We start from the raw sequence: 27,627 nt of genomic DNA on the forward strand, positions 1-27,627 counted from the left end.
CAAAACAATGTTGTCTGGCGAGACCTAGGGGAAGAGCCTTCTCTGTGGCGGCCCCGACCCTCTGGAATCAACTCCCCCCGGAGATTAAGACTGCCCCCACCCTCCTTGCCTTTTGCAAACTCCTAAAAACCCACCTTTGTCGCCAGGCATGAGGAAATTGATTCCCCTTAGCCGCTCCGTTTTATGTATACAGTAGTTTGTTTGGGTTGTAGGAGTGTTGTTAATCAACGTTTTTAACTGTTTTGCTTTTTAATCAATGGATTTGTATTTTGTATTCCTGTTGTGAGCTGCTCCGAGGATTCGGAGAGGGGGGCCCATACAAATCTAATTAAATAAATAAATAAATAAACAAATAAACAAACAAACAAACAAACAAACAAACAAATGTTTGCCACTTAGCAACAAAAAGATTGGGTGGACTAGGATTGAGGAACTCTCACCTCCAGCAGCATGTTATTTATTTATTTATTTATTTATTTATTTATTCATTCATTCATTCATTCAATTTTTATGCCGCCCTTCTCCTTAGACTCAGGGCGACTTACAATATGTTAGCAATAGCACTTTTTAACAGAGCCAGCATATTGCCCCCACAATCCGGGTCCTCATTTTACCCACCTTGGAAGGATGGAAGGCTGAGTCAACCTTGAGCCAGTGATGAGATTTGAACCGCTGACCTTCAGATCTACAGTCAGCTTCGGTGGCCTGCAGTACAGCACTCTACCTGCTGCGCCACCCCGGCTCTTAAATAATTGTGCATTATTACACTTTTAGTGTAATAATAATTATGCAGTGATTACTTTATTCAGTTTCCAGACTTGTAGTATGGACTAAAAAACCCCCAATTGATTCAATTTGCAGAGTAACAGTGCCCTCTAAAATATGTTTCACAGCAGTATTGCTCACATTTTAGGAAACCTGTTAAGAAAACATTAGTTGAATGTATGTGTGTGGATAGGTGCATTGTGTGTATGTTCTTGTACCGAAATATTTATAGGTGAACCAATTGTCTTGCTGAATCACTGAGAAGATACAGAGACTTACTGAATTCTCTTTCAACTGAAATCCTTCCCCATTGGGCAATGACGACCTCCGCTTAATAGAGGAATTCCTGTTTGGTGTTGAATTAATTGTCCCAATTTTCTTCTTCACCGTAAGTACTTCACAACTTGCTTGGTCCTCATTATGTGTACTTTTCCCTGCATTGATCACTCTATGAAGAAAGAAGAACAATCAAAAGAATATTTTTCAAAAATTAATTTGTTGTTTGTATGAATTTAACTCATTGGAGTTGCCCCATTGAACAAAATGCTATTTACAGAAGTTGTAACACATGAAATAAATAACATTTTAAGAATTACAGTAATTCCTGGACAAGGAAACTCAGATTTGAGAGAGATCCACCTTATGCTGTTTGGCATTCATAAGGAGCTCTTTTTAAAACAAAAATTTCATCCAATGCTTGAGAGATCAGATATGCAAAATTACTTTAGTGACTCCCTCAAACATTAACAAGCCATTCAAAAATTCTAAAGAACGGAATGAAAATGCATCCAAAACGTATGAAAAAATTGAGATACCGTTTTACAACCATAAATTATACCTGTAGATGCAGATATGAACACTATAATAAAAATTTAAATACTAGAAACTCTTAAAATTGCCAAGGTTTATACACAATTAGGATTCCTCTCTCACAAGATTTTGGCAGAGAATTTCTGCCAAATTCTAGTGATGTTTGATAATTAATTTAATTGCATTATAATGCTCACATAGACAAATGTTTAGACCCACCACATTAGGCCCAACTAATTTTTTCACATTTTAAGAAACATAGAAGATTGACGGCAGAAAAAGACCCCATGGTCCATCTAGTCTGCCATTATACTATTTCCTGTATTTTATCTTAGGATTGATATATGTTTATCCCAGGCATGTTTAAATTCAGTTAATGTGGATTTACCAACCACGTCTTCTGGAAGTTTGTTCCAAGGATCTACTACTCCTTCAGTAAAATAATATTTTCTCACGTATTATGTGAGATTAAATATGCTCACAGTCCAAAAAATTACTTTTTCTAATGATTATGACTCAGGTATTTTTTTACTAAAACCTGACACATGAAGCTTGATAGTCCACAAACTTTCTTAGTAAATGTTAATGTCTTAAATAAATGTCTTAACTAGAGCCGGGGTGGTGTGGCAGGTAGGGTGCTGTACTGCAGGCCACTGAAGCTGACTAGATCTGTAGGTCAGCGGTTCAAATCTAATCACCGGCTGAAGGTTGACTCAGCCTTCCATCCTTCCAAGGTGGGTAAAATGAGGACCCAGATTGTGGGGGCAATATGCTGGCTTTCTTAAAAAGTGCTATTGCTAACATGTTGTAAGCTGCGCTGAGTCTAAGGAGAAGGGCTGCATAAAAATTGAATGAATGAATGAATGAATGAATGAATAAATAATCAAACTAACTAACTTACTTACTTTAAGATATACATTCAAATGTTTTCTTGTTTGTTTTTTATTCATCATTTAGTCATAACAATTCATAAATACTCTATTAGAAGACAAACTTGTGATATTGTCCACTGCTACCCTTTCTAGATCTGTACTCTCTTAACAGTCCAGGAAGTATTCTGAGTCCTATCTTTATATATTGCAATAGTACCATCCAGTGATGGGTTGCTACCGGTGAAGTAGGTGACTCCATTCTGGTAGGGGCTGACAGATTGTTCTATTTGCATGCAATTGCTCCAGTGCCAGTCCTTTGTGTGCTACCATCTTTTTTCCTCAATTTTTGGTCTTTTTTGCTTGCTGCACCTGCGCAGAAGCAAAATCTCGTGAGAGGACACATGAGATTTCAGCAATGTTTTGCTTCCGCACATGTGTGGAAGCAAAAAATTGCTGATATCTCAAACACACGTCCATCCCCTTGCAAAATAAAATAACGAAAAAATAACATACCTGTCTCGATAAAAAAACTACAAACCAAAAAAAATCCCTCTGGCGTAGAAACAAAAAAAGCCCAGTAACCAACTTTAAAGTCCGCTACAAAAGCATATGCCAACGAATAAAAGCAGAATGCCTCAACTATCACAGCAAACAAGAGGAAAGCCTCCTTCGCACCAAGTCTAACCGAGCTTTCTATAACTTCGTCAACAACAAAATCAATGACTCCAGACCTATTCCACCACTCGTAGGACCCAATAACAAAGAATACCATGATGACCCATCCAAAGCCAACCTCTTCAACTCTTTTTTTGGCTCTGTTTTTGTTAACAGCAATGGCTCTTCCCTCATCTTCGCAAATCGCATCTCAAACCCACTAAAAAACCTAACCCAAATCATCTTCACTGTAGACCATGTAGAAAAAGCAATCCGTGACCTCAAACCTTCCCTATCTGCCAGACCAGACGGTCTCTGTATTTGTATTTGTATTTGTATTTATTTAGATTTGTATGCCGCCCCTCTCCGCAGACTCGGGGCGGCTCACAACAAAGTGGAAAAAAAAAAAAACAATTTACAACAAATCTAAATTTCTACTAAAAATATTTTAAAACCCCATTTTCTAAACACACGTACATACACACATACCATTCATAAATTGTATATGCCCGGGGAAGATGTCTCAGTTCCCCCATGCCTGACGACACTGGTGGGTCTTAAGGAGCTTACGAAAGGCAAGGAGAGTAGGGGCAGTTCTAATCTGCGGGGGGAGTTGGTTCCAGAGGGTCGGGGCCGCCACAGAGAAGGCTCTTCCCCTGGGGCCCGCCAACCGACATTGTTTAGTTGACGGGACCCGGAGAAGGCCCACTCTGTGGGACCTAATCGGTCGCTGGGATTCGTGCGGCAGCAGGCGGTCTCGGAGATATTCTGGTCCAGTGCCATGAAGGGCTTTAAAGGTCATAACCAACACTTTGAATTGTGACTGGAAATTGATCGGCAACCAATGCAGACTGTGGAGTGTTGGTAAAACATGGGCATACCTAGGTAGGCCCATGACTGCTCTCGCAGCTGCATTTTGCACGATCTGAAGTTTCCGAACACTTTTCAAAGGTAGCCCCACGTAGAGAGCATTACAGTAGTCGAACCTCGAGGTGATGAGGGGATGAGTGACTGTGAGCAACTGGTGCACCAGGCGAACCTGGGCAAACGCCCCCCTCGCCACAGTTGAAAGATGGTTCTCTAATGTGAGCTGTGGATCGAGGAGGACGCCCAAGTTGCGCACCCTCTCCGAGGGGGTCAATAATTCCCCCCCCAGGGTGATGGAAGGACAGATGGAATTGTCCTTGGGAGGCAAAACCCACAGCCACTCCCTCTTATCCGGGTTGAGTTTGAGTCTGTTGACACCCATCCAGGCCCCAACAGCCTCCAGACACTGGCACATCACTTCCACTGCTTCGTTGACTGGACATGGGGTGGAGATGTAAAGCTGGGTATCATCAGCGTACTGATGATACCTCACCCCATGCCCTTGGATGATCTCACCCAGCGGTTTCATGTAGATATTAAATAGCAGGGGGGAGAGGACCGACCCCTGAGGTCGACCTCTGACCCCCCACTAACACCGACTGTGACCGACCGGAGAGGTAGGAGGAGAACCACTGGAGAACAGTGCCTCCCACCCCCAACCCCTCCAGCCGGTGCAGAAGGATACCATGGTCGATGGTATCGAAAGCCGCTGAGAGGTCAAGAAGCGCCAGGACAGAGGATAAACCCCTGTCCCAGGCCCGCCAGAGATCATCCATCAACGCGACCAAAGCAGTTTCCATGCTGTAACCGGGCCTGAAACCCGACTGCTGGGGACCTAGATAATTGGCTTCTTCCAAGGATCGCTGGAGCTGGAGTGCCACCACCTTCTCGACAACCTTCCCCATAAAGGGAAGGTTGGAGACTGGCCGGTAGTTATTAAGTACGGCTGGGTCCAGGGAAGGCTTCTTGAGGAGGGGGCGCACGAGCGCCTCTTTATAGGATGATGGGAAGGATCCCCTCCCCAAGGAAGCGTTGATAATCTCCTGGACCCAGCTCCGTGTCACCTCTCTGCTGGCCGAAACCAGCCAGGAGGGACACGGATCCAGTAAACAGGTGGCGGAACTCACAGCTCCAATGGCCTTGTCCACTTCATCAGGTGTCACTAGATCAAACTCTTCGCAGACAGATGGACAAGTACGTGCCCCAGTCACCTCAACTGACTCGTTGTCAGCCGACTCTGTTTTCCAATTGGAGTCGAGGTCCGCCCGGATCTGAGCGATTTTATCAGCGAAAAACGTGTTAAAATCCTCGGTACTACTCTGTAAGGGCTCCCCAACTCCCCTCTGATTAAGGAGCGGGTCACCCTAAACAGAGCAGCCGGCCGGGATTCCGCTGATGCAATCAAGGCGGCATGATACGCGCATCTTGCCGCCTTGAGCACCACTTTGTAAGTCTTAATAAAAGCTCTTACAAGTGTTCGATCAGATTCAGACTTACTCTTCCTCCATTGCTTCTCTAGACGTCTCTTCTGGCGTTTCAACTCCCGGAGCTCCTCGTTGAACCATGGAGCTCTACGGGGTCTAGCGCCACGGAGAGGTCGCAAAGGCGCAATCCGATCAAGAGCCTCCGCTGCAGCCTTGTTCCAGGCTTCTGCAAGAGACTCCGCCGAACTGTGGACGAGTGCATCTGGAATAACCCCAAGCGCCGTCTGAAAGCCCTCTGGGTCCATCAGGCGTCTGGGGCGGAACATCTTAATTGGTTCCGCCTCCCTGCGGGGAAGGATTGGAGCCAGGAAGTCAAGCCGTAGTAGAAAGTGGTCTGACCATGACAAAGGCAATGCTTCTAAGCCCCTTAGTCTCAGACCATTGCTCAATTGCTCAGAGAGGAATACAATGTCGGGTGTGTGTCCTCCCTTGTGAGTTGGACCCTGTATTACTTGAGTCAGGTCCATGGCTGTCATGGTGGCCATGAACTCCTGTGCCAGTCCAGAGGCTTCGCCGAGTGACGGCAGATTGAAGTCCCCCAAGACAATAAGTCTGGGGAACTCCACCGCCAACCCGGCTACCTCCTCGAGTAGCACAGGCAGGGCTTTTGATACGCAGCTGGGAGGCAGGTACGTGAGAAACAAGCCCACCTGAACCCCTAAGTCCAACTTCATCAAGAGAGACTCACAACCCGCAATCTCTGGAGCAATGAGTCTACGTAGGCAAAGGCTCTCCCTGGCTATAATAGCCACTCCTCCCCCCCTTCCCTGGGGTCGAGGTTGATGCCATATCTGAAACCCAGCTGGGCAAATTTCAGAGAGAGGAACTCCTCCCTCTGGGCCCAGCCAGGTTTCAGTAATACATGCCAGGTCGGCCTCCTCATCCAGGATCAGATCCCGGATGAGGAGAGATTTATTTACCACCGACCTGGCATTAAGCAGCAGCAACCTGAGCCCAGGGCCAGAATTACACTCATCACCAGTACCCAAGATTGAGCTCACAGAGCCAGAACAAGGGACCGTTATTAAGCAACGGTCCCTCGTTCCCCTGGAACGGCTAACTCTGTGGCTCCCGCCATATCTGCCTCTCCCCAGCAACACCGGAATATTCTGACCCTCTGTCACCCCAGAGATTAGTGCCCCTTCCCCTCCTGCCTCTCTGGCGTCAGGTGGGCCAAATCTATCATTCATACTGTTTCCATTTATCTCATTCATACCATAATCCCACCCGCCCCAACCATTACATTCATACCAATCATTCATCCCATATCTACCCCAATCATCCATTAATTACGAAACCCCCTAGTAATATTAAAATGAATTAAATTAATAATAATTAAAATACTAATAATATATATCACAATATAAAATAGAGAATAAAAAAGTTCATAGATTAATAGTTAATAATATAAAATCAGAGCTTAGTTATTAATTGAAGTTGGTAAAGTGCAAAGTTCTAAAGTGCTAAAAAATATAGGAAATAATTAAAAATCAACTATCCATCAAGTCAGCAATACTGACACCAGTTCTTAAAGGTGAGTTCTGGGGGGAAAAGAATTGATCAGGGGAAAGATGTTGTTGAGGGAGAAGTCCTGGCATGTTGTTGTTCTTCAGGTTTGTCCCAAGTTTTTGGTGCCAGCCACTGCCACTGGCTGGCACTCTCAGGTCTTTCTCTGGGTTCTCAGTCACTTCCACTCCTCTGCTCTTACAATGCTTCCAGGTCTCCAGACCCTCTGCAGTCTTATAAGGTCTTAATAGAAACTCCATGTGGTCCCAGTAGGGCGAGCTTCAGGCACTGTCTCAGTCTCAGTTCCTCTTTCCTCCTTCCTCTTTCATTCCTCTCCTTCCTCCCACTAGTTCATTCCTCCATAGTCCCTCCGGCGGCGGGTGCTCCCACCATACAGCTCCTTGGCATCTCGGGTCTATGCAGTGGGGGGAGGGCAATTTCAGACGTCGCCCCTCTTTCTCCCCTCTCTCCTTTCCTCTCGGTGCACGCTCTCTCCTCCCGTCAGCTGTCCTTCCTTGTACACTCGAGACCCCTCCAGGGGACCATCAGCTTCAGGAGACCTCCTCCAAAAAAGGCTTCCCCCGGTGAGAGAATTATCTATAGAATCTAGGCATCTAAGGCCTAGATAGATACGGAACACTCTTATTGGAGTACTAAACTTTCGACCTTTTGGACAGTAGTCCTTGCCAGAAAAACAAACAGTACAATAACATGTTTACATCCTGTATCAAGATGAAGAAATCCTATTTTTTAGGCCAAGAAACATTCATAAACAGGATAATAACTTGATGGATTAATCTAAAGAGTTCCAAGGAACTATGATGAAATTGGATGCAAGACAACCCCATATATGGACAGGAGGAAGGGGGTGTTAATTAGACATGAAACTACTATAAAAGATGATACTTGAAGTTAGGTACTCTACCTTTTGAGGTAGACGGGTAAAAATACCTGTGACTTCAAATTGGTCCCAGTGTGATATTATCACACTGGTATGTTTGGGATCTGTATGTTATGTTTGATATGTGTTATGTTTGATAAATGTTTCTATGATATATATATCATGTGGTTAATAAAAGATTTTTAGCTTTTATTCTCATGGTCTGGGGAATTTTTCTTACACCCGGAGTCTGGGTCGTCCAAGCCAGTTGTTTCTTGGTTGGCTCTCTCTCCCTCTCCCTGGCCGTCACGGTCCTCCACTCTTCCCTTCTCCGACTCACCCGACTCACTCCCGGCAGCGCGGCTCAGTTGTAAATAGCAGCCGCCATTCCTCCGTGTCTCCGCCAACCCGACTCCAGGCGTGTTCGTGGCCAAACAGCTCGCCACCACCACGAACACCGCCGAATCTAGGATTTCAGGAAACGGGGACACTTCGCCTCCCCAGAACTTCAAAGCAGGTTTGCTGACTCAACGGGGGATTCCTATATTTTTTTCTTTGATGTTTAGCCGTAATCCGGTGGAGCTATATTCCACCCTCCTCCTCCCACCGGAACCGGAATACTTCCTAAGGAAACTTTCTTCTGCTCTTGCTGAACCCCTAAGTATTATCTTCCAAAAATCCTTCAGGACCAGCACGCTCCCCAAGCTGTGGTCAAAAGCAGTAGTCATCCCCATTTTCAAAAAAGGAGACCCTTCACTAGTGGACAACTACAGACCAATATCTCTCTGTTGTGTCCCTTGTAAAATCATGGAATCAATTATAAATCGATCAATCACCCTCTACTTAGAATCTAATAACCTACTCTCAAACAAACAATTTGGATTCAGAAAGAAATTATCCTGCAACCTATAACTACTTCACTGCAAAAACATTTGGACTACCCACCTTGACCAAGGAAAATCCATTGATGCAATTTATATAGACTTTTGCAAAGTCCACGACCAACTACTCCTAAAACTCAAATCCTATGGCATCTCAGGACTCCTCCACAACTGGATTACTGCATTCCTGTCAAACAGGCAACAAATTGTCAAAATTGGTAGCGCCATCTCCACCCCTGCCATAAGCGGCGATCCCCAGAGAAGCGTACTAGGTCGTACTACTCTCTTCATTCTCTACGTCAATGACCTCTGTGACCATATCAAAAGCAACTGTGTTCTTTTTGCCGACGATGTGAAACTTTTCAACACCACTGATAACACACTCACTCTCCAAAAAGACCTGGACTTTGTCTCAGACTGGTCTAACACCTGGCAACTTCAAATATCAACCAACAAATACTCTACCCTCCATATCGGGAAAAAGAATCCAAACCGCACATACGAACTGAATAAACAATCTCTCACTGCTAACCCACACTCAGTAAAAGACCTTGGAATACTAATATCGAATGACCTAAGTGCTAAAGCCCACTGCAACAATATCGCCAAAAAAACTTCTAGAGTTGTTAACCTGATCCTACACAGCTTCTGCTCAGGCAATCTCACACTACTCACAAGAGCCTACAAAACTTTTGCCAGACCCATCCTAGACTACTGCTCATCTGTCTGGAACCCATATCACATCTCAGACATCAACACCCTTTAAAATGTCCAAAGATATTTCACCAGAAGAGCCCTTCACTCCTCCACTCGAAACAGAATATCCTATGAAAATAGACTAACAATCCTGGGCCTAGAAAGCCTAAAACACGATTTGAGTATTGCCCACAAGATCATATGCTGCAACATCCTATCGGTCAATGACTACTTCAGCTTCAACCACAACAACGTAAGAGCACACAACAGATTCAAACTTAATGCGAACCGCTCCAAACTTGACTGTAAAAAATATGATTTCAACAATCGAGTTATCGAAGCGTGGAACTCATTACCGGACTCAATTGTGTCAACCCCTAACCCCTAACATTTCTCCCTTAGACTCTCCACGATCGACCTCTCCAGGTTCCTAAGAGGCCAGTAAGGGGCGTACATAAGTGCACTGGTGTGCCTTTTGTCCCCTGTCCAATTGTCTTTCCTTTCTTTCACCTATCATATATATTCTCTTCCTTTCATATATCCTCTCCTCTAAGTTCACTTTTATCCTTATATATATTATCACATGTCTATTTTTCTTCCTATGTATTGGACAAATGAATAAAATAAATAAAAATAAATAAGATTTTGGCACATTTTTGCTTCCTGCGCATGTGGGAAGCAAAATCAAGCCAGAGACAGCACACGAGAATTCTCACGCTGCGCACGCAGCACACCAATAACAGAAGGTAAGAGAACTCCACCCCTGGAACCATCCATGGTCCCTTTTCAAATTATAATTAGATGTCACACGGTGCTATTAACTTTTCACTATCTTCGCTATGTTAATATGGATTACACTTTTGGCAACATTTCTTTAAAAATCCAAATTTGTTAGTTGTATATTAATTGGTATGAGTATATCTATTTGTACAGTACTTTTTTTACTCGTTGTCCATTGCTCATAAGTAGCTTAAGCATAATAAAAAATAAATATTAACAGAACTTGTTATTTCATTTGTCACCATATTTAACTTACCACATCATATACCACAGACAACAATAGGCAAAGCTTCCCAAGACACTTCAGCCATTTTCTGGTTTACTGTTATGTGGTACTTTGATTGTTGTTTTAAAACCAATAGTTACTATATAACTTCATAGGAATGGTTCCAAATAGCAGCAACCATTTCTTCTTTGATATTTTTAGCATATCAAACTAGAAATACAGTAATTTCCTTTTTTTTCTTCTAGCCACAAATTTCTTTGTATGCCTCATGTAAAAGCACCAACTAGAACTAATTTCTTCTATACTTATGCACCAATTGTTCAGACTACACAACAGTTGTCACAATTAAGCCATTTATTTCCCAAAGGTTCCAGGACAATGTGAATATGAAAAAATATTTAGAAGTCATTTGCTCTGAAGACAAATGTTAGCTCCCAATTAACATTTTCACACCACAATACATAAGTATTCCCCTCCAAGAATCCTGTTATTAATTCTATATTTGGGTTCCTTAGGTTGTAGAGTTTTTCATAGTAATTTTTAACAATTAGTTTTTTATCCATATTACTAGTCTTTATTTCATCATTTTCATCATATAATGCATCAATTGTTAATCTATGGGCTAATCTATGGGCTAACCATCTACCTGGTTTATTTGTGAATTCAAACTGGTTTTGTTTTGCAATTTTTAGTTTCCGTGCAGTTTCTTCTTGAGTTATCAAATTTATATTGTGCTTAGTTAAATGTAAGTCTCCTAATACTCTATTGTATTTTGGATTGTCTTGTAATTCTCTCTAGTTTTTGTAGTTTAGCATTTAAAGAGTCTAGCTTAATCTTATTTTGTTTTGTTTTTCTTTCTACTTATGTAAGCTATAGATAAGCCCCTTAGATAGGCTTTCATTGTATCCCATACGGTTTAAATTTTGTATGTATGTATGTATGTATGTATGTATGTATGTATGTATGTATGTATGTATGTATGTATGTATTGATTGATTTGATTTGATTTCTTTTTTTAAATGCCACCCTTCTCCTTGACCTAGGACAGCTTACAACATGTTAGCAACAACACTTTTTAACGGAGCCAGCATATTGCCCCCACAATCCAGGTCCTCATTTTACCCACCTTGGAAGGATGGAAGGCTGAATCAACCTTGAGCCGGTAATGAGATTTGAACCGCTGACCTGCAGTATTACTGTACTTTTCGGTGTATAAGATGCACCTTTTTCCTCCCTAAAAGAAGCTGATAATTAGGGTGCATCTTATACTCTACTAACGATCTTCCCAGCTCTTACCTTGCAAGCTCTTTCATTGTTACTCTCTGCCAAGAATGTACAGTGGTACCTCTACTTAAGAACTTAATTCGTTCCATGACCAGGTTCTTAAGTAGAAAAGTTTGTAAGTAGAAGCAATTTTTCCCATAAGAATCAATGTAAAGGCAAATAATGCATGCAAACCCATTAGGAAAGAAATAAAAGCTTGGAATTTGGGTGGGAGGAGGAGAAGGGAAGAAGAGGAGGAGGACAGTCACTGCTGAAGGAAGAAGGTGAGGTGAGGGGAATAAAAAAAATGCAAAACTTTAAGGCTTAAAAAAAAAGAGGGTCTCTGAGATGGCGAGAAGGAGCACGTACCTCCCATACACCCAGTGCGAGGCTGCCTCCCATACACTGCGCCAGAGAGAGAAACCCAGGCGGGCAAGAGGGGGGAACCTCCTGCTCCTTTGACTGAAAGGCGGCAGTTGCTGCTGCTACTTGCTTCCTCTTCCTTCCCATGCTGAAGGGCTCCCCTCTTCTCTCACTCGCTCGCTTTGTAGCCGGTGCCTTTCCTTCACTGTGGTGACTCCTTGGTTTGACTGAAGCCGAAATTGATTCGGCCAGGGTGAAGCACCCCCTTTTGCTTTTCCGCGCCCAGACGCTCCGGGAGACAACAAAATGCTTTGTTCGCTCTGGACTGCCAAAGCCTCCTTAAGCGCCACCAAAAGGCTCCTCTGGCTGTCCAGAAAGGCCCGAGATGGCCGGGATTAAAGGGGGAATGGCAGGAAACTGGCCGGGCCTTGGTGCTGCTCTCAAATTTCCTGGGAAATTTTTCCAGGCTCGGGTTCCTAAGTAGAAAATGTTTCTTAAGAAGAGGCAAAAAAAATCTTGAACACACTTATCTAGAAAAGTTCTTAAGTAGAGGCGTTCTTAAGTAGAGGTACCACTGTATTCCAAACCCTATCTTTGTGGGGGGTGTTTTTCATTGCTTTACTTGCTCCAGATATTTCTTTCCAGCCCTCACCAGGTGCTATTAATGTACTCAAGCTCTTTCATTGTTTCTCTCTGTGAAGAATGTTTTCAAAGCCCTAAGTCTTTTCAGGGTTTGTTTCACTACTCAAATTTGCCCTAACCAGGTGCTAACAATGTTCCCAGGTTTTACCGGCTTGCAAGCTCTTTCACTGTTACTCTGCACAGAAGAATGTTTTCTAAGCCCTTAGTCTTTCCAGGGTTTTTTCCATTGCTCTACTTGCTAAGACTGTTTCTTTCCAGGTGCTAATGATGTTCCCAGCTCTTACTGGCTTTCATTGTTACTCTCTCATAATAATTTTTTTAAGCCCTTAATCAGGGGATAAAATAATGTGCTGAAGCTGACCAGACTAAGGAAGCTAGCTAGATGAATACCTGGTAAGCAGATTATTTTCCCTATTTTCCTCCTCAAAAACTAAGATATGTCTTATTTTCCAGCGCGTTTTATACTCCGAAAAATACGGTATATTTCCTTCATTATTTATTTTGGGGGGAAAAGTCTACTTCCCTCACCATTATTTCAATATATTCTTTTTTTTTGGTTATTGTGGGGTTTAGAGTCCATCTTTGTTTTGTTTTTTCACTCAGGTCACACCATTTTAAGCTTAAAGGATTGTGATTGGCCAGGCATTTGAAAGTATTTCAATGTCTATCAAATCATTTACAAATCCTACATTTGCCCGGGCCATATCTATGTGTGACCATGACTTTTGTGGGAGGGAGCAAAATGTGTATTGCCTATTGTTTGGGTTGTGATATCGCCAAACATCTTTTAATTCAAATTCTATAAGGTTGGTAATTGTTTTCTGGGCCTATTTTTATTGATACTTTTATAATCTTTTGTTTTATTACTAATACAAAAATAATTACAGGATTCTAAGAAAATTTAGACTTGCCAATTATTTCATAAGAAGATAGAACAATGCTCAATGATAAAATAACTTTAACAGAACTAAGGAACGCCATAGCCAATTAAAAAAAAAACAATAAATCCCCTAGACCCAGAGTATCCCCTCTGAGATTTATAAACAATTGCAAGATACATTTGAACTCACAATGTTGGATTTATTTAATGAAATCTTGGAAACAGGAATACTACCTAATTACTGGAAGGAAACCTACCGTATATACTCGAGTATAAGCCGATCCGAGTATAAGCCGAGGCACCAGTTTTTGACACAAAAACCTGGGAAAACTTATTGACCCGAGTATAAGCCGAGGTTAGAAAATGCAGTGGCTACTGGTAACTTATAAAAATGGAAACCAATAAAATTACATTAATTGAGACATCAGTAGATTAAATGTTTTAGAATATTTATTTTAAAGAAAACCAAAATTAGCTCTGTAAATTTAAAAGAGGGTAAATGAAAGCAATCTGGTAATAACAATAAATTAAAAAGTAAAAAAAGTAGCTCAATCAGCAACCAAGCTAAAACCTATTTCTAAACCTAACCCAGGGGTCTTTAAACTTGACAGTTTTAAGACTAGTGGACTTCAACTCCCAGAATTCCTGCACCAGCCATGCTACCTCAGGAGTGGGAGTTGAAGTCCACAAGCCTTAATCTTTCCAGGTTTGAAGACTTGCATTTCTAACCCTAACCCAGGGGTCTTTAAACTTGACAGTTTTAAGACTAGTGGACTTCAACTCCCAGAGTTCCTGCACCAGCCATGCTACTTCAGGAGTAGGAGTTGAAGTCCACAAGCCCTAATTTTTCCAGGTTTGAAGACTCTTGCATTTCTAACCCTAACCCAGGGCTCTTGAGTTTTTAGAAGCCTGGAGAGAGTTCATGCTGTTTCCCCCCACTCTTTAGCTTGCTGGCTGGCTCGTTGGCTTGATCTCCCACCCCTGATCCTCCCTCCTCCTCGTCTCCCTTTATTGCCCCATGTGTTGTGCAGGGAAGCAGATTTACTAAAGAGATCCACTTGGGACCGCAACAGGGAAAGGAGGTGGAGAGCCAGAATAGCCCACAGCTGCGTGGGAGGAGGAGGAAAGGAAAGAGCTGCCCTCCTCCTTCCCTACCAAGTGGATCTCTTTAACAAATCTGCTTCTCTCTCCGGCTGGAGGCTTCTAAAGCCTGGAGAGAGTTCATGCCGTCCCGGTCCCTCCCACCCTTTAGCTTGCTGGCTCTCTCCTCCATCTCCCTTTATTGCCCCATGTGTTGTGCAGGGAAGCAGATTTGCTAAAGAGATCCACTTGGGACGCAACAGGGAAATGAGGCGGAGGAGAGCCAGAATAGCCCACAGCTGCGTGGGAGGAGGAGGAAAGGAAAGAGCTGCCCTCCTCCTCCTCCTCCTTCCATAGCAAGTGGATCTCTTTAACAAATCTGCTTCTCCCCGTTTAGCTTGCTGGCTGGGCGCCCTCTTGTGGTGATTCGGCGCCCTCTTGTGGTGACTCGAGTATAAGCCGAGGTCGGGTTTTTCAGCCCATTTTTGGGGCTGAAAAACTCAGCTTATACTCGAGTACATACGGTATATTAATACCAAAAGAAAACACCAACAAACAACACATACAAAATTATAGGCCAATATCCCTACTGAATACTGACTACAAACTACTAGCAATAATTATGGCAAACAGATTGAAGGAAATTTTGAATTTAATTATACACCCCGACCAGAATGGCTTCCACATTGGAGATTTATGACAAAAAAATTGATAAGCAATTAGCATTAATATTTGTTGACATACAAAAAGCATTCTACAATCTCTATTGGCAATTTTTTACAAGACAATCGGAAAAGATGCAATTTGGCAACAAATTTACAAGATTAATAAACGTGATATTCTCCAATCAAATAGCGAGAATAATAATAAATGACACTACAGCAAAAATTGACATCAGGAAAGGAGTACGTCAAGGATGCCCTTTAGCCCCTATAATATTCATTTTAGCCTTAGAAACATTATTAAAGAAAATAAGAAATAATTCAGAAATTGTAGTACCTTAAAAAAGGTAATTATGATAATCTAATAGAAGATATACAAAAAAGACAGGTGGTCAAACCTACAATTATCAATATTAGGTAAAATTGCCTTGATTAAAAGTAATATCTTACCAAGATTACTATATCTATTTTAAATTGCACCAATAAAGCTTCAAAAAAAGTTTTTTAAAAACCTAAACAGGAAAATTTGTAAGTTTATTTGGTAAAAAAAAAATAGGTGAGAATTAAACTGAAACATTTACAAACTCATAGGAAGAGATTTAGATTCGGCCTCCAAAATTTTGAACTATATTACCAAGCCAATTTTAAAATGGACAAAGACAGTGATGGCGAACCGATGGCACGGGTGCTACAGGTGGCACCCAGATCCATATCTGCTGGCATGTGAGCTGTTGCCTTAGCTCAGTTCCAGTGTGCATGTGTATGCCGGCCAGCTGATTTTTGGCCCACACAGAGGCTTTGGGAGGGTGTTTTTGACTTCCAGAGAGCCTCTGGGGGGATGGGGGAGGGCGTTTTTACCCTCCCCCGGCTCCAGGGAGGTAGTGACTTGAGTGAGCCTGAGGATCCACTAGAGGGGGCTGATGTGACAATGGGGGAGTGGTCCCAGTCAGAGGATGAGGAAGACATGAGAGTGGAAAGACCCTCGTTATAAATTGCTCAGAAGGCGAGAGGAGTTACATAGTAAAAGGTATTAGCTTACAGCCTTAGCCTCTTTGAGGTGTGATGTCACTTCCAGGCAGTAAAAAGGCAAAGGATTATGGGAAATTGGGTGTGGAGATTCAACATTGTCCAATGAAAGAGACATGAGGCTGGGAGGTATGACTGAACAAGGCTTAAAAAACATGATTTCTGCTTCAATAAAAGATATTCTTTTTAAAAAAAATAATGTTCATTGAGTATATAACATTAAAAAAGAGAACAAAAAGCAGTACATATAATGCTTATTATCACAATCGTAATTAGCATATCTAAGGAAATATAGGGGAAAAGCAAATGGATAGAAAGTGGATAGAAGAGAATAAAGGAGAAGATAGTAAAGGAAGGGGAAGGAAAAGGGAGGGAAGGGAGAGGGAAAAAACAGCAATTACACTGGAACTTCAATATTATACGACCTATAATTCAAATACGTAGTTAGTGTAAATTTCCCTACGATTTTGGTCATTCATGATAGGGTAGTAGTTAATTTTAGTAGATATTGGTAGTTTAAGGGTTTATTCGCTCAGTTTATTTAAATCTAAAGGTTATGCGATCGGTGTCTTCTGTAGGTCATATCAAGTGTAGTAATATAATTCATCTCACGAGTTGTTAATTTTACAAGATGTTTTTATTGGATAGTCTTCTTTATAGGTAGTTTTAGATATTTTCTTTGTTTTAGCCAACAATACCATTTATCCCAGGCCTTGTAGAAATCTGTCTCATCCCTTTTAAAATATATATATACAGTAATACCTCAAGATACGAACTTAATTGGTGCAAGGAGGAGGTTCGTAACACGAAAGGTTCGTAAGACGAAACATTGTTTCCCATAGGAAACAATGTAACGTCAATTAATTCGTGCAACCAAAAAAAAAAACCGCAAAAAAATTGGCAACATCCAGGAAGGCCAATGGAAATTCTCCCATCTGCAGCGTCATCGGTCTCCGGGCAGATTCTCCCTCGGTTTGAATTCACTTCAGAACCCGGAAGTTTGGCAAAAGTTCGGCGTTTGGAGGCTCCTGGGAAGCCGCCCGGCTGTTTTAAAAGGTGACCACCGGGCTGGGGGGCTTCCCAGCAACCTCCTGAACCCCGAACTTTTGCTGAATTTCCGGGTTCGCTGTTCAGGAAGCTGACGTTGCTTCAAGGCTGAGGTCAAAGGAAAATCTGCCCGGAGACCGATGACGCTGCAGATGGGAGAATTTCCATGGGCCAATGGAAATTCTCCCATCTGCAGCGTCATCGGTCTCCGGGCAGACTTCACTTCAGCCTCCTGAACCGTTCGTAACTCGAAAAAAGTTCGTAAGAAGAGGCAATTTTTTTCTGAACCCCGGGTTCGTATCATGAGTTGTTCGTAAGACGAGGGGTTCGTATCTTGAGGTACCACTGTATATATATTTACGTGTAAATGACATATACACAGCAACACACAAAACAACGCACATTTACATACCCCCCCTCGGCTGTCTCCCCAACAGCCTCATTCGGTTCTATTGTACGGTTGTGTACCTGTGGTATATTATTCGGTTTAAAGTATAACCAATTTATTTAATTACAGACTTTTGATTTGTGATTGTGTATCTAATCAAATAGTAATAAAATTCACATTTAAACTAATATTCTTTAACTTAAATGAAATTTTTAACTTTGTTTGTTCCCTTATCATGCAGCAATCTTTGTGTTCATTCTTTGATTTAACAACAGTGGAACCTCATCTTACGAACGCCTCTTCTAATGAACTTTTCAAGATACGAACCCGGTGTTTAAGATTTTTTTGCCTCTTCTTCCAAACTATTTTCACCTTACGAACCGAAGCAGCTGCTGCTGGGATGAAGGGGTTTCTTTTTTTTCCCTTTTTTGAAGAAAGAAAAGGGAGGGGCTGCTTGGAGTAGGAAAGCTTTTGCAGAGAACAACGTGCTTGCAAAGGCACTGAAAGGGTGTCTTTTTAAGAAAGAAAAGGGAGGGGCAGCTTGGGGGAGGAAAGATTTTGCAGAGAACAATGTGCTTGCAAAGGCACTGAAATGTTGTCTTTTGAAGAAAGAAAAGGGAGGGGCTGCTTGGAGTAGGAAAGATTTTGCAGAGAACGTGCTTGCAAAGGCACTGAAAGGGTGTCTTTTTAAGAAAGAAAAGGGAGGGGCAGCTTGGAGGAAAGATTTTGCAGAGAACAACGTGTGCTTGCAAAGGCACTGAAAGGGTGTCTTTTGAAGAAAGAAAAGGGAGGGGCGCCCCCATTGCCTTTCTTCCTTCCCACTCACCCTTTAGCCTAGCCTTGCTTCTTCCACCCGCCCCCTTTAGCTGCTCCTCCCTGCCCTCTGTTCGCCTCCCTTCTAAAGTTTGGGATTTTCCTGAAGGATTTGCATGCATTATTTGCTTTTACATTGATTCCTATGGGAAACATTGTTTCATCTTACGAACTTTTCACCTTACGAACCTCCTCTTGGAACCAATTAAGTTCGTATGATGAGGTACCACTGTATGTATAAAAATCTTTCCACACCTGGTGATATTTTGTATCTTCCTGATCTTTCAGCTCCAATGTCAATTTATTGGCTCCTGCACAATCTAGCATTTTTAAAATCAGATTTCTATCATTTGGTAGTGCTTCATTTTTCCAAAACTGTGGTATACATATTCTTGTTGCAGTTGTCAGATGTTGAATCAAATAGTATTGTTCTTTTTTCATAGCTTTGTCTATGATACTGAGTAAAAATATTTCGGGTTTCATTTCCAATTTGATTTCAATTATTTCTTTTATCCAATTTTGTAATTTGTGCCAAATTTTCTTAATTATTGGGCACGTCCACCACATGTGGAAGTACGAGCCGTTTTTTTCTCCACATTTCCAGCAATTTGGCTTAAGATTGGGGTACATCTTAGCTAACCTGGCTGGAGGTATGTGCCACCTGTAGAACATTTTTATTATGTTTTCTTTATAGGAAGTAGATCTAGTCATTTTGTAGTTTGTTAGCCAATTTTTTTCCCATTGGTCCAGATGGATAGTGTGCCCAATATTCTTTGCCCAGGCTATCATATTTCCTTTAACAATTTCCTCTAAATTTTTATGTTCCAATAGTAATTGATATATTTTTGTAACTGCTTTTTTATTCGGGCCTAATAAAATGTTATCTAGTGGTGTATCCTGTTTCTGAATTCCATACTTTTCCTATCTATCCGTAATCTAGATTTTATTTGGATGTAGGGCCACCAATCTATTTTAATTCCTTCTTCTCTTAATTGGGTTAATGGTTTCAGGTTCATTTCTTTGTCTAGCACCTGCAAGTATAACCGATTTTTCTAAACTTATTATGTTTGGGTAGGTTGTGGCCTCCATACTTGAAAACCATAACGGTATTTTTGCATAGTGTTGTTTCTTAATTTTAATCCAGGTTTCTAGAAGCGATGGTCTAATTTTGTGGTTTTTAAAGTATGGAAGACTTATTATCCCAGATAAAACTATGCCATCCTATCTGTAGGTCGTGTCCTTCTAGGGCTATTCTTGAGTTGCACCCATTCTTTAAACCACACTAGGACTACAGCTTGGTAGTATGTTCTAAAATCCGGTAAGCCCAGTCCACCTTGCTTTTTACTGTCTTGCATCCATTTTAATCTAATTCTTGGTTTTTTACCTTCTCAAACAAATTTGGATATTAATTTTTCTAATTTTTTTTTAAAAGCTTTCATCTAATCTAATTGGTATTGTTTGAAAGTAGTATAGCTTTGGTAATATGGACATTTTGACTGTAGCTATTCTTCCTAATAGTGAGATTGGAAGTTTAGTCCAGCTTTCTAATTGTAGCTTTATTTTGTTCATTAGTGTATCATAGTTATCTTCTTTTATGTTAATGCATTTAGCAGATAAAGTTATTCCTAACTGTTTAATTCTGTCTACAATTTCCAGGTCTAGTTTACTAACTAACTGTTCTTTGTAATTCATTGTCATATTCTTAGTGATGATTTTAGTTTTGGTTTTGTTAATTCTGAATCCTGCTAGAACTCCATATCTATTTAGTTCCTCCATCAGTTTTGTTCCTACCTCTAAAGGATTTTCAACAATAAAGACAATATCATCGACAAAAGCTTGCAGTTTAAATTCTTGTCCCTTAGATTTAAGTCCTGTTATTTCTTTGTTATTGTGAATTTGTCTTAATAAGATTTCGATGCATATGATAAAAAGTAAGGGTGATAAAGGACATCCCTGATGCACTCCTTTGAAGATTTGAAAGCTATCAGTAGTATCCCCATCAGCGTTCCCTGTAAGTTGCGTGCATGCGCACGTGCGCACCCCATCCCCCTGCCAGCCGGCGGGGGGGTGCGGGGTCAGGGAGGCGCTGGCAGTTAAAGGAAAGGGAGCTGCGGCCGCTGCTGCCTCCCCACAGTGCCTCCGGCCCCCTCGCGCCCCTGGCCTCCCGGCGCTGCCCCCCGCCCACCCGATCCGCCCCCTCTCCTCCTCCGCCGCCTCCTGCCTTGGGGCGCAACTTCTTGTGTGGCGGTGGCTGCGGATTCTTCTCCTTCTCTTCCGTGCTCCCAGACAGGGAGCTGTGAGAGAGGGTTTTCTCCGTGCACTTCAGGAATGCCCGCCATGCCCCTCTCGCAGCCCCCCTCGCTGGGATCGCTTTCGTCCAGAGCTTTCAGCAAGGGGGCTGCAGTAGAGGCAGGGCAGGCATTCCCGAAGCACTCGGAGAAAGCGCTCTCGCAGCCCCCTCGCTGACAGAGAGAGAGAGAGAGGGAGAAAGTAAGTGAGAAAGAGAGAGAGAAAGAGGGGAGAGAGAGATAGCAAGAGACAGACGAGAAAGAAAGCAAGAGATAGAGAAAGAAAGAGTGAGAAAGAAAGCAATAGAGAAAGAGAGAGAGAGAGAAAGAGGGGGGGAGAGATAGAAAGAGAGGGAGAGAGAAAGTGAGAAAAAGAGAGAGAGCAAGAGGGGGAGAGAGAAAGAGAGAGAAATGACTCTTGATTTAAAGCATATGGTAAAAAGCACCCAAATAATAACAGAGGGGGAAAAAAACAGCCGTTTGTGTGTGTGTGTGTGTGTGTGAACTCTTGAACAATTTCCAGTAGCTCACCTGTTATTGGAAATGGTTCAAGAGTTCACACAAACACACACACACAAGGGGAGAGGAGACAGGGATGGAAAAAGAGAAGATAGTAATAATAGTAATAGATTTTGGTTTTGTTTTATTATTAATTTCTTTTAATAAAAAAGAAGGGAATTTATTTATTTATTTATTTATTTATTTGTTTGTTTATTTATACTTCTATGCCACCCAGTCACAAAGGGACTGCTGCTCAGACACTATACTTTTCTGCCCACACCGAAAAAAAATTAGAGGGAACATTGATCCCCATTGATTATTATTTTGGCTGTTTGTTTAGAGTAGAGTTTCAATTACCCTGGTGAAATTTGGTCCGAATGTCATCTTCTTTAATAATTCGAGTAAAAATTCCCAATTTAAGTTATCAAATGCCTTTTGTGCGTCTACGAATATTAGTGCCATAGCTTTTTCAGGGTGTTCTTCATAGTATTCTAGGATGTCTAAAATTATTCTGCTGTTATTTTGAATATGCCTATCTGGGAGGAAGCCATTCTGGTCTGTGTGTATCCATTTGTTCAAAACCGGTTTGAGTCTGTTCAATATAATAGTAGTGAAAATTTTATAATCCATATTTAACAGGGCAAGTAGTTATTTTTTCTTTTTCCTTTTTATCTTTGGGGATTAGAGTTATTAATGAATCTATCCAAGAATTAGTATTTTACCTAGCTTTAATACTTCCTTATAGGTTTTTAACATCAAATTGTTCAATATGTTTCCTAGTTCTTTATAGAACTCGGCAGGGATGCCATCTGGTCCGGGGTTTTTATTATTCCCTTGGCTTTGAATGGCTATTTCCAATTCTTCTTTAGTTATCGTTTTATCTAGTAATTCTCTATTAAGGTCTGATATCTCTTCTGAGTTACATTCGTTTAGATAGTTTTGTATGTCATTTTCTTTTATTTCTTTTCTGATATAATGATTGGTAGAATTCCATTGCTATCTTTTTTTCCCCGGTTAATGTAAATTGTACTACTTCTTTCTCGTCCTCTAATTGTTGAATATATTTATTTTCCTTTTCCTTTTTTGATTTATTTGCGTGTTCGAAATGATTTTGTTTTACTTTTTTCATTTGGGATACTATATCCTCTTGGACGATCAAATTAATTCTGTGTTTTAATTTATCTTTTTCTTCACCAAGGGTGTCATTTTGTGGGTCACTTTGTAATTGAGTTTCTAACTTTTTAATTTGGTCTTGTATTTCTTCTAGTTTTTGGTTTTTATTTCTATTTTTCCTACTTATGTATGAGAATGATAAACCCCTGATATAGGCTTTAGCGGTGTCCCAAATATTCTGTAATGTGGTGTCATTGTTCCAGTTTTCTTTTAAGAAAAAGGTTAGCTCTTTTTCCATCATTTTAATATATTCTTTATCCTTCATTATATTAGCACATAATGTCCATTTCTTACTTCCCTTTTCAGTTCCTTTTAGTGTTAATATTATTGGCTGGTGATCTGTCCAAATGTTGGTTCCAATGCTAAGTTTTTCTATTTTGTTTTCTATCTCATTATCAGTCCATAGCATGTCTAATCTAGACCATGATTTGTGGCGTGGTGAAAAGTAGGTGTATTGTTTTTTACGTTTATTCCTTTCCCTCCATACATCCTTGAGTTTAAATTCTTCCATCATGTCAAAGAATACAGAAGGTAGTCGACTTCTATTGTTACATTTTTTTTCTTTTATTTCCTATTTTATAGTCAACATTCAGATCTACAATGATATGCCGCCTTGATTGCATCAGCGGAATCCCGCCCGGCCGCTCTGTTTAGGGTGACCCGCTCCCTTCTTAACCAGGGGGGAGTTGGGGAGCCCTTACAGAGTAGTGCCGAGGATTTTAACACGTTTTTCGTCGCTCGGATCCGGGCAGACCTCGACTCCAATTGGAAAACAGAGTTGGCTGACAATGACTCAGTTGAGGTGACTAGGGCCCGTACTTGTCCACCTGTCTGGGAAGAGTTTGATCTGGTGACACCTGATGAAGTGGACAAGGCCATTGGAGCTGTGAGTTCCGCCACCTATTTACTGGATCCGTGTCCCTCCTGGCTGGTCTCGGCCAGCAGGGAGGTGACACGGAGCTGGGTCCAGGAGATTGTCAACGCTTCCTTGGGGAGGGGATCCTTTCCATCATCCTATAAAGAGGCGCTTGTGCGCCCCCTCCTCAAGAAGCCTTCCCTGGACCCAGCCGTACTTAATAACTACCGGCCAGTCTCCAACCTTCCCTTTATGGGGAAGGTTGTCGAGAAGGTGGCGGCACTCCAGCTCCAACGGTCCTTGGAAGAAGCCAATTATCTAAGTCCCCAGCAGTCGGGTTTCAGGCCCGGTTACAGCACGTAAACTGCTTTGGTCGCGTTGATGGATGATCTCTGGCGGGCCCGGGACAGGGGTTTATCCTCTGTCCTGGTGCTTCTTGACCTCTCAGCGGCTTTCGATACCATCGACCATGATATCCTTCTGCACCGGCTGGAGGGGTTGGGGGTGGGAGGCACTGTTCTCCAGTGGTTCTCCTCCTACCTCTCCGGTCGGTCACAGTCGGTGTTAGTGGGGGGCCAGAGGTCGACTCCAAGGTATCTCCCTTGTGGGGTGCCTCAGGGGTCGGTCCTCTCCCCCCTGCTATTTAATATCTACATGAAACCGCTGGGTGAGATCATCCAAGGGCATGGGGTGAGGTATCATCAGTACGCTGATGATACCCAGCTTTACGTCTCCACCCCATGTCTAGTCAACAAAGCGGTGGAAGTGATGTGCTGGTGTCTGGAGGCTGTTGGGGCCTGGATGGGTGTCAACAGACTCAAACTCAACCCGGATAAGACGGAGTGGCTGTGGGTTTTGCCTCCCAAGGACAATTCCATCTGTCCTTCCATTACCCTGGGGGGGGGGGAATTATTGACCCCCTCGGAGAGGGTCCGCAACTTGGGCGTCCTCCTCGATCCACAGCTCACATTAGAGAACCATCTTTCAGCTGTGGCGAGGGGGGCGTTTGCCCAGGTTCGCCTGGTGCACCAGTTGCGACCCTATCTGGACCGGGACTCATTACTCACAGTCACTCATGCCCTCATCACCTCGAGGTTCGACTACTGTAATGCTCTCTACATGGGGCTACCTTTGAAAAGTGTTCGGAAACTTCAGATCGTGCAGAATGCAGCTGCGAGAGCAGTCATGGGCTTACCTAGGTATGCCCAGGTTTCACCAACACTCCGCAGTCTGCATTGGTTGCCGATCAACTTCCGGTCACAATTCAAAGTGTTGGTTATGACCTTTAAAGCCCTTCATGGCACTGGACCAGAATATCTCCGAGACCGCCTGCTGCCGCATGAATCCCAGCAACCGATTAGGTCCCACAGAGTGGGCTTTCTCCGGGTCCCGTCAACTAAACAATGTCGGTTGGCGGGCCCCAGGGGAAGAGCCTTCTCTGTGGCGGCCCCGGCCCTCTGGAATCAACTCCCCCCCGGAGATTAGAACTGCCCCTACTCTCCTTGCCTTTCGTAAGCTCCTTAAGACCCACCTCTGTCGTCAGGCATGGGGGAACTGAGACATTTTCCCCTGGGCATATACAATTTATGAATGGTATGTTTGTATGTATGTATGTTTAGAAAATGGGGTCTTTTAAATATTTTTAAACAGTAATTTAGATTTGTTGTACATTGTTTTTTCACTTTGTTGTGAGCCGCCCCGAGTCTGTGGAGAGGGGCGGCATACAAATCTAAATAATAAATAAATAAATAAATAAATAAATAAATAAATAAATAAATAAATATTGAAATCACCTATAAGGCATATATTTGGGTTTTGTATCATATTAATTTGTTCATAAAGCTTTTTATAAAATTCTTTTTGGTTAATATTAGGTGCACATATTACAATTAAAGAATTTTTTTGTGGTTTATTGAGATTTCTAGGATTAGAATTCTACCTTCATCGTCTAAGTCAGCGGTCCCAAAACTACAGCCCGTGAGATGGATGCAGCCCATTGAGGCCATTTATCCAGCCTGCGGGTGACTTCCAACGCCGTTAACAGTCCATTGCTGGGAGGCAGGGTCCACGGCAGTCGGGAGATTGCTGTCGGAGCAGCAGTGGTCCGCTGACATCAAGCCCTGTGCCTGCCAGCAAAGTCGGCAGCCCAGGGAAGCAGCGCGCTTTCCAAACGCACGCTTTTCAAACGCGCTGCTTCCACAGGCAGCCAGCTTTGCTTGGTGCTGCCGGGCTTGACATCAGCAGGCCCCTGCTGCCACGACAGCAACCCCCTGACCACCATGCTCACCTTGTGCCGTGGGGGCGGGTGCTTGCAAGCCCAGGTAGGGCGACACGTTCCGTTGGGTCCGCTTCTAGGCTGGTCCCTCTGTTTAAATAAAACAAAACAAGCCAGCGGGGGGAGGGGACGTTTAATATTGTTTAATATTAGGATGTATTAATTCATAAAATTGGATTAGAATTTTAGAACTATAGAATTACATAGGTAAAATTAATGGAAGGTTTATGATTTGTACTGTATGATTTTATGAGTTTGCATTATGCATTTAAAATATACTTGGAAATGTAGAAGATTGATGAAAGTTAATAATAGTAAATGCTAAGTGCCTGAAAATTAATTGAGCTTGGAAATATTGAATGAAATTATAGAAAAGTATAATTTATGGAAATATATTAATTGATGCATTATTTTTCTAATTGTATTTTACTTTTTCATAGGTTTTTTTTATAGTCCAGACCTCCAACAGTCTGAGGGACAGTGATCTGGCCCCCTGTGTAAAAAGTTTGGGGACCCCTGGTCTAAATATATATGTTTGGGGACAAGCCATTTCTTTACTTACACTGCAATACTTCTTTTTTTGGTTTCAGCTGAGGCTACAAATAGTTTGCCAAGTTTTGGATATTCTAGTATTTTATTTTCAGATTTTTTGATGTGTGTTTCTTGTAAACAAATTATGACTGGGGCAATGTTCCCTCTAATTTTTTTTCGGTGTGTGTGGAAAAGTATAGTGTCTGAGCGGCAGTCCCTTTGGGACTGGGCGGCATAGAAGTATGTATGTATGTATGTATGTATGTATGTATGTATGTATGTATGTATAAATAAATAAATAGGGGGGAAAGGGCTGGGTTTTTTTCTCTTATTATTTGGGTGCTTCTTACCATATGTTTTAAATCAAGAGTCACTTCTCTCTTCTCTCTCTGTTTCTCTCTTTCCTCTCATTCTCTGCCTCAATCATTTTCTCATTTCTCTTTTTTCTCCCCTTTTTTATATCTCTTCCTTCCTCTCCTCTCTCTCTTGCTTTCTTCCTCTCTCTCTCTCCCTTCCTCTCTTCTCTCTCTTTCTTTTTTTCCTCTCTTTCTGTCTCTCTTTCTCTCTCCCCTCTTGCTCTCTCTCGCTTTCTCACTTTCTCTCTCCCTCTTTCTATCTCGCTCTGTCTGTTGCTCTCTCTCTCTTGTTCTCTCTCTCGTTTTCTTTCTCTTGCTTTCTTTCTCTGTCTGTTTTCTTTCTCTCTCTTGCTATCTCTCTTTCTCTCCCTCTCCCTTTCTTTCTATCTCGCTCTGTCTGTTGCTCTCTCTCTCTCTTTCTCTCTATCTTTCTCTGTATTCCTTTCTTCTCTGCGGAGGCCAGTGAAGGTCTTATTTTGAATGTTCCGGGCGACTGCAAGAGCCTCTCCTGCAGCCCCTTCGCTGACAGCCTGGGACAAAAGCGCTCCCAGCGAAGGGGCTGCGGGGGCAGTGGGGCGTTCCCGAAGCGCTTGGAGAAAACCCTCTTGTTGGGAGTGCTTCCGCCGAGTGCCTGCCCTGCCCCTCTCGCAGCCCCTTCGCTAGCGTATGGATGAGAAGAAACTGCAGCCACCACCGCCACTGCAGCCCTTGTGGGAGGAACCACGCCCCAGGCGTTGGAGGAGAAAGCCGGAAAGAGGGGCGGATTGGGCGGGTGGGGGCAGCAGTGAGAGGCCAGGAGTGCAAGGGGGCCGGAGGCGCCCGGGGGTTGGGGGCGGCAGCAAGAGGCCAGGGGTGTAAGGGGGCCGGGGGCGGCTGCAGCTCCCTTTCCTTCTCCCACTGCCTATGTCTGGTGACGGCTGCCGGAGGTAGACATACGTGGTGGGAGAAGGAAAGGGAGCCGCCCCCGCCCCCCACAGATGGGCCGGTGCCGAGCCTCTCAGTTTTGGCCTCCCCGCACCCCCCCTCCCTGGCGGGCTGGCAGGGAGATGGGGAGCGCGCGGG

At 42.7% G+C, this 27,627-nt stretch overlaps 1 protein-coding gene across 2 annotated transcripts in view; it reads right to left on the reverse strand.

Annotated features, from left to right (window-relative positions):
• The window catches only part of PPM1H (protein phosphatase, Mg2+/Mn2+ dependent 1H), a 206,473-nt gene that overhangs the window by 164,743 nt on the left and 14,103 nt on the right, over positions 1 to 27,627 (reverse strand). For both annotated transcript variants that reach the window (XM_070755616.1, XM_070755617.1), the window contains exon 2: positions 1,045 to 1,213. In XM_070755616.1, the coding sequence (XP_070611717.1) occupies positions 1,045 to 1,213 (169 nt within the window). The remainder of the gene's footprint in view (positions 1 to 1,044; positions 1,214 to 27,627) is intronic.

This window comes from Erythrolamprus reginae, chromosome 6, assembly GCF_031021105.1.
Source record: "Erythrolamprus reginae isolate rEryReg1 chromosome 6, rEryReg1.hap1, whole genome shotgun sequence".
Classification (NCBI taxonomy): Eukaryota; Metazoa; Chordata; class Lepidosauria; order Squamata; family Dipsadidae; genus Erythrolamprus; species Erythrolamprus reginae.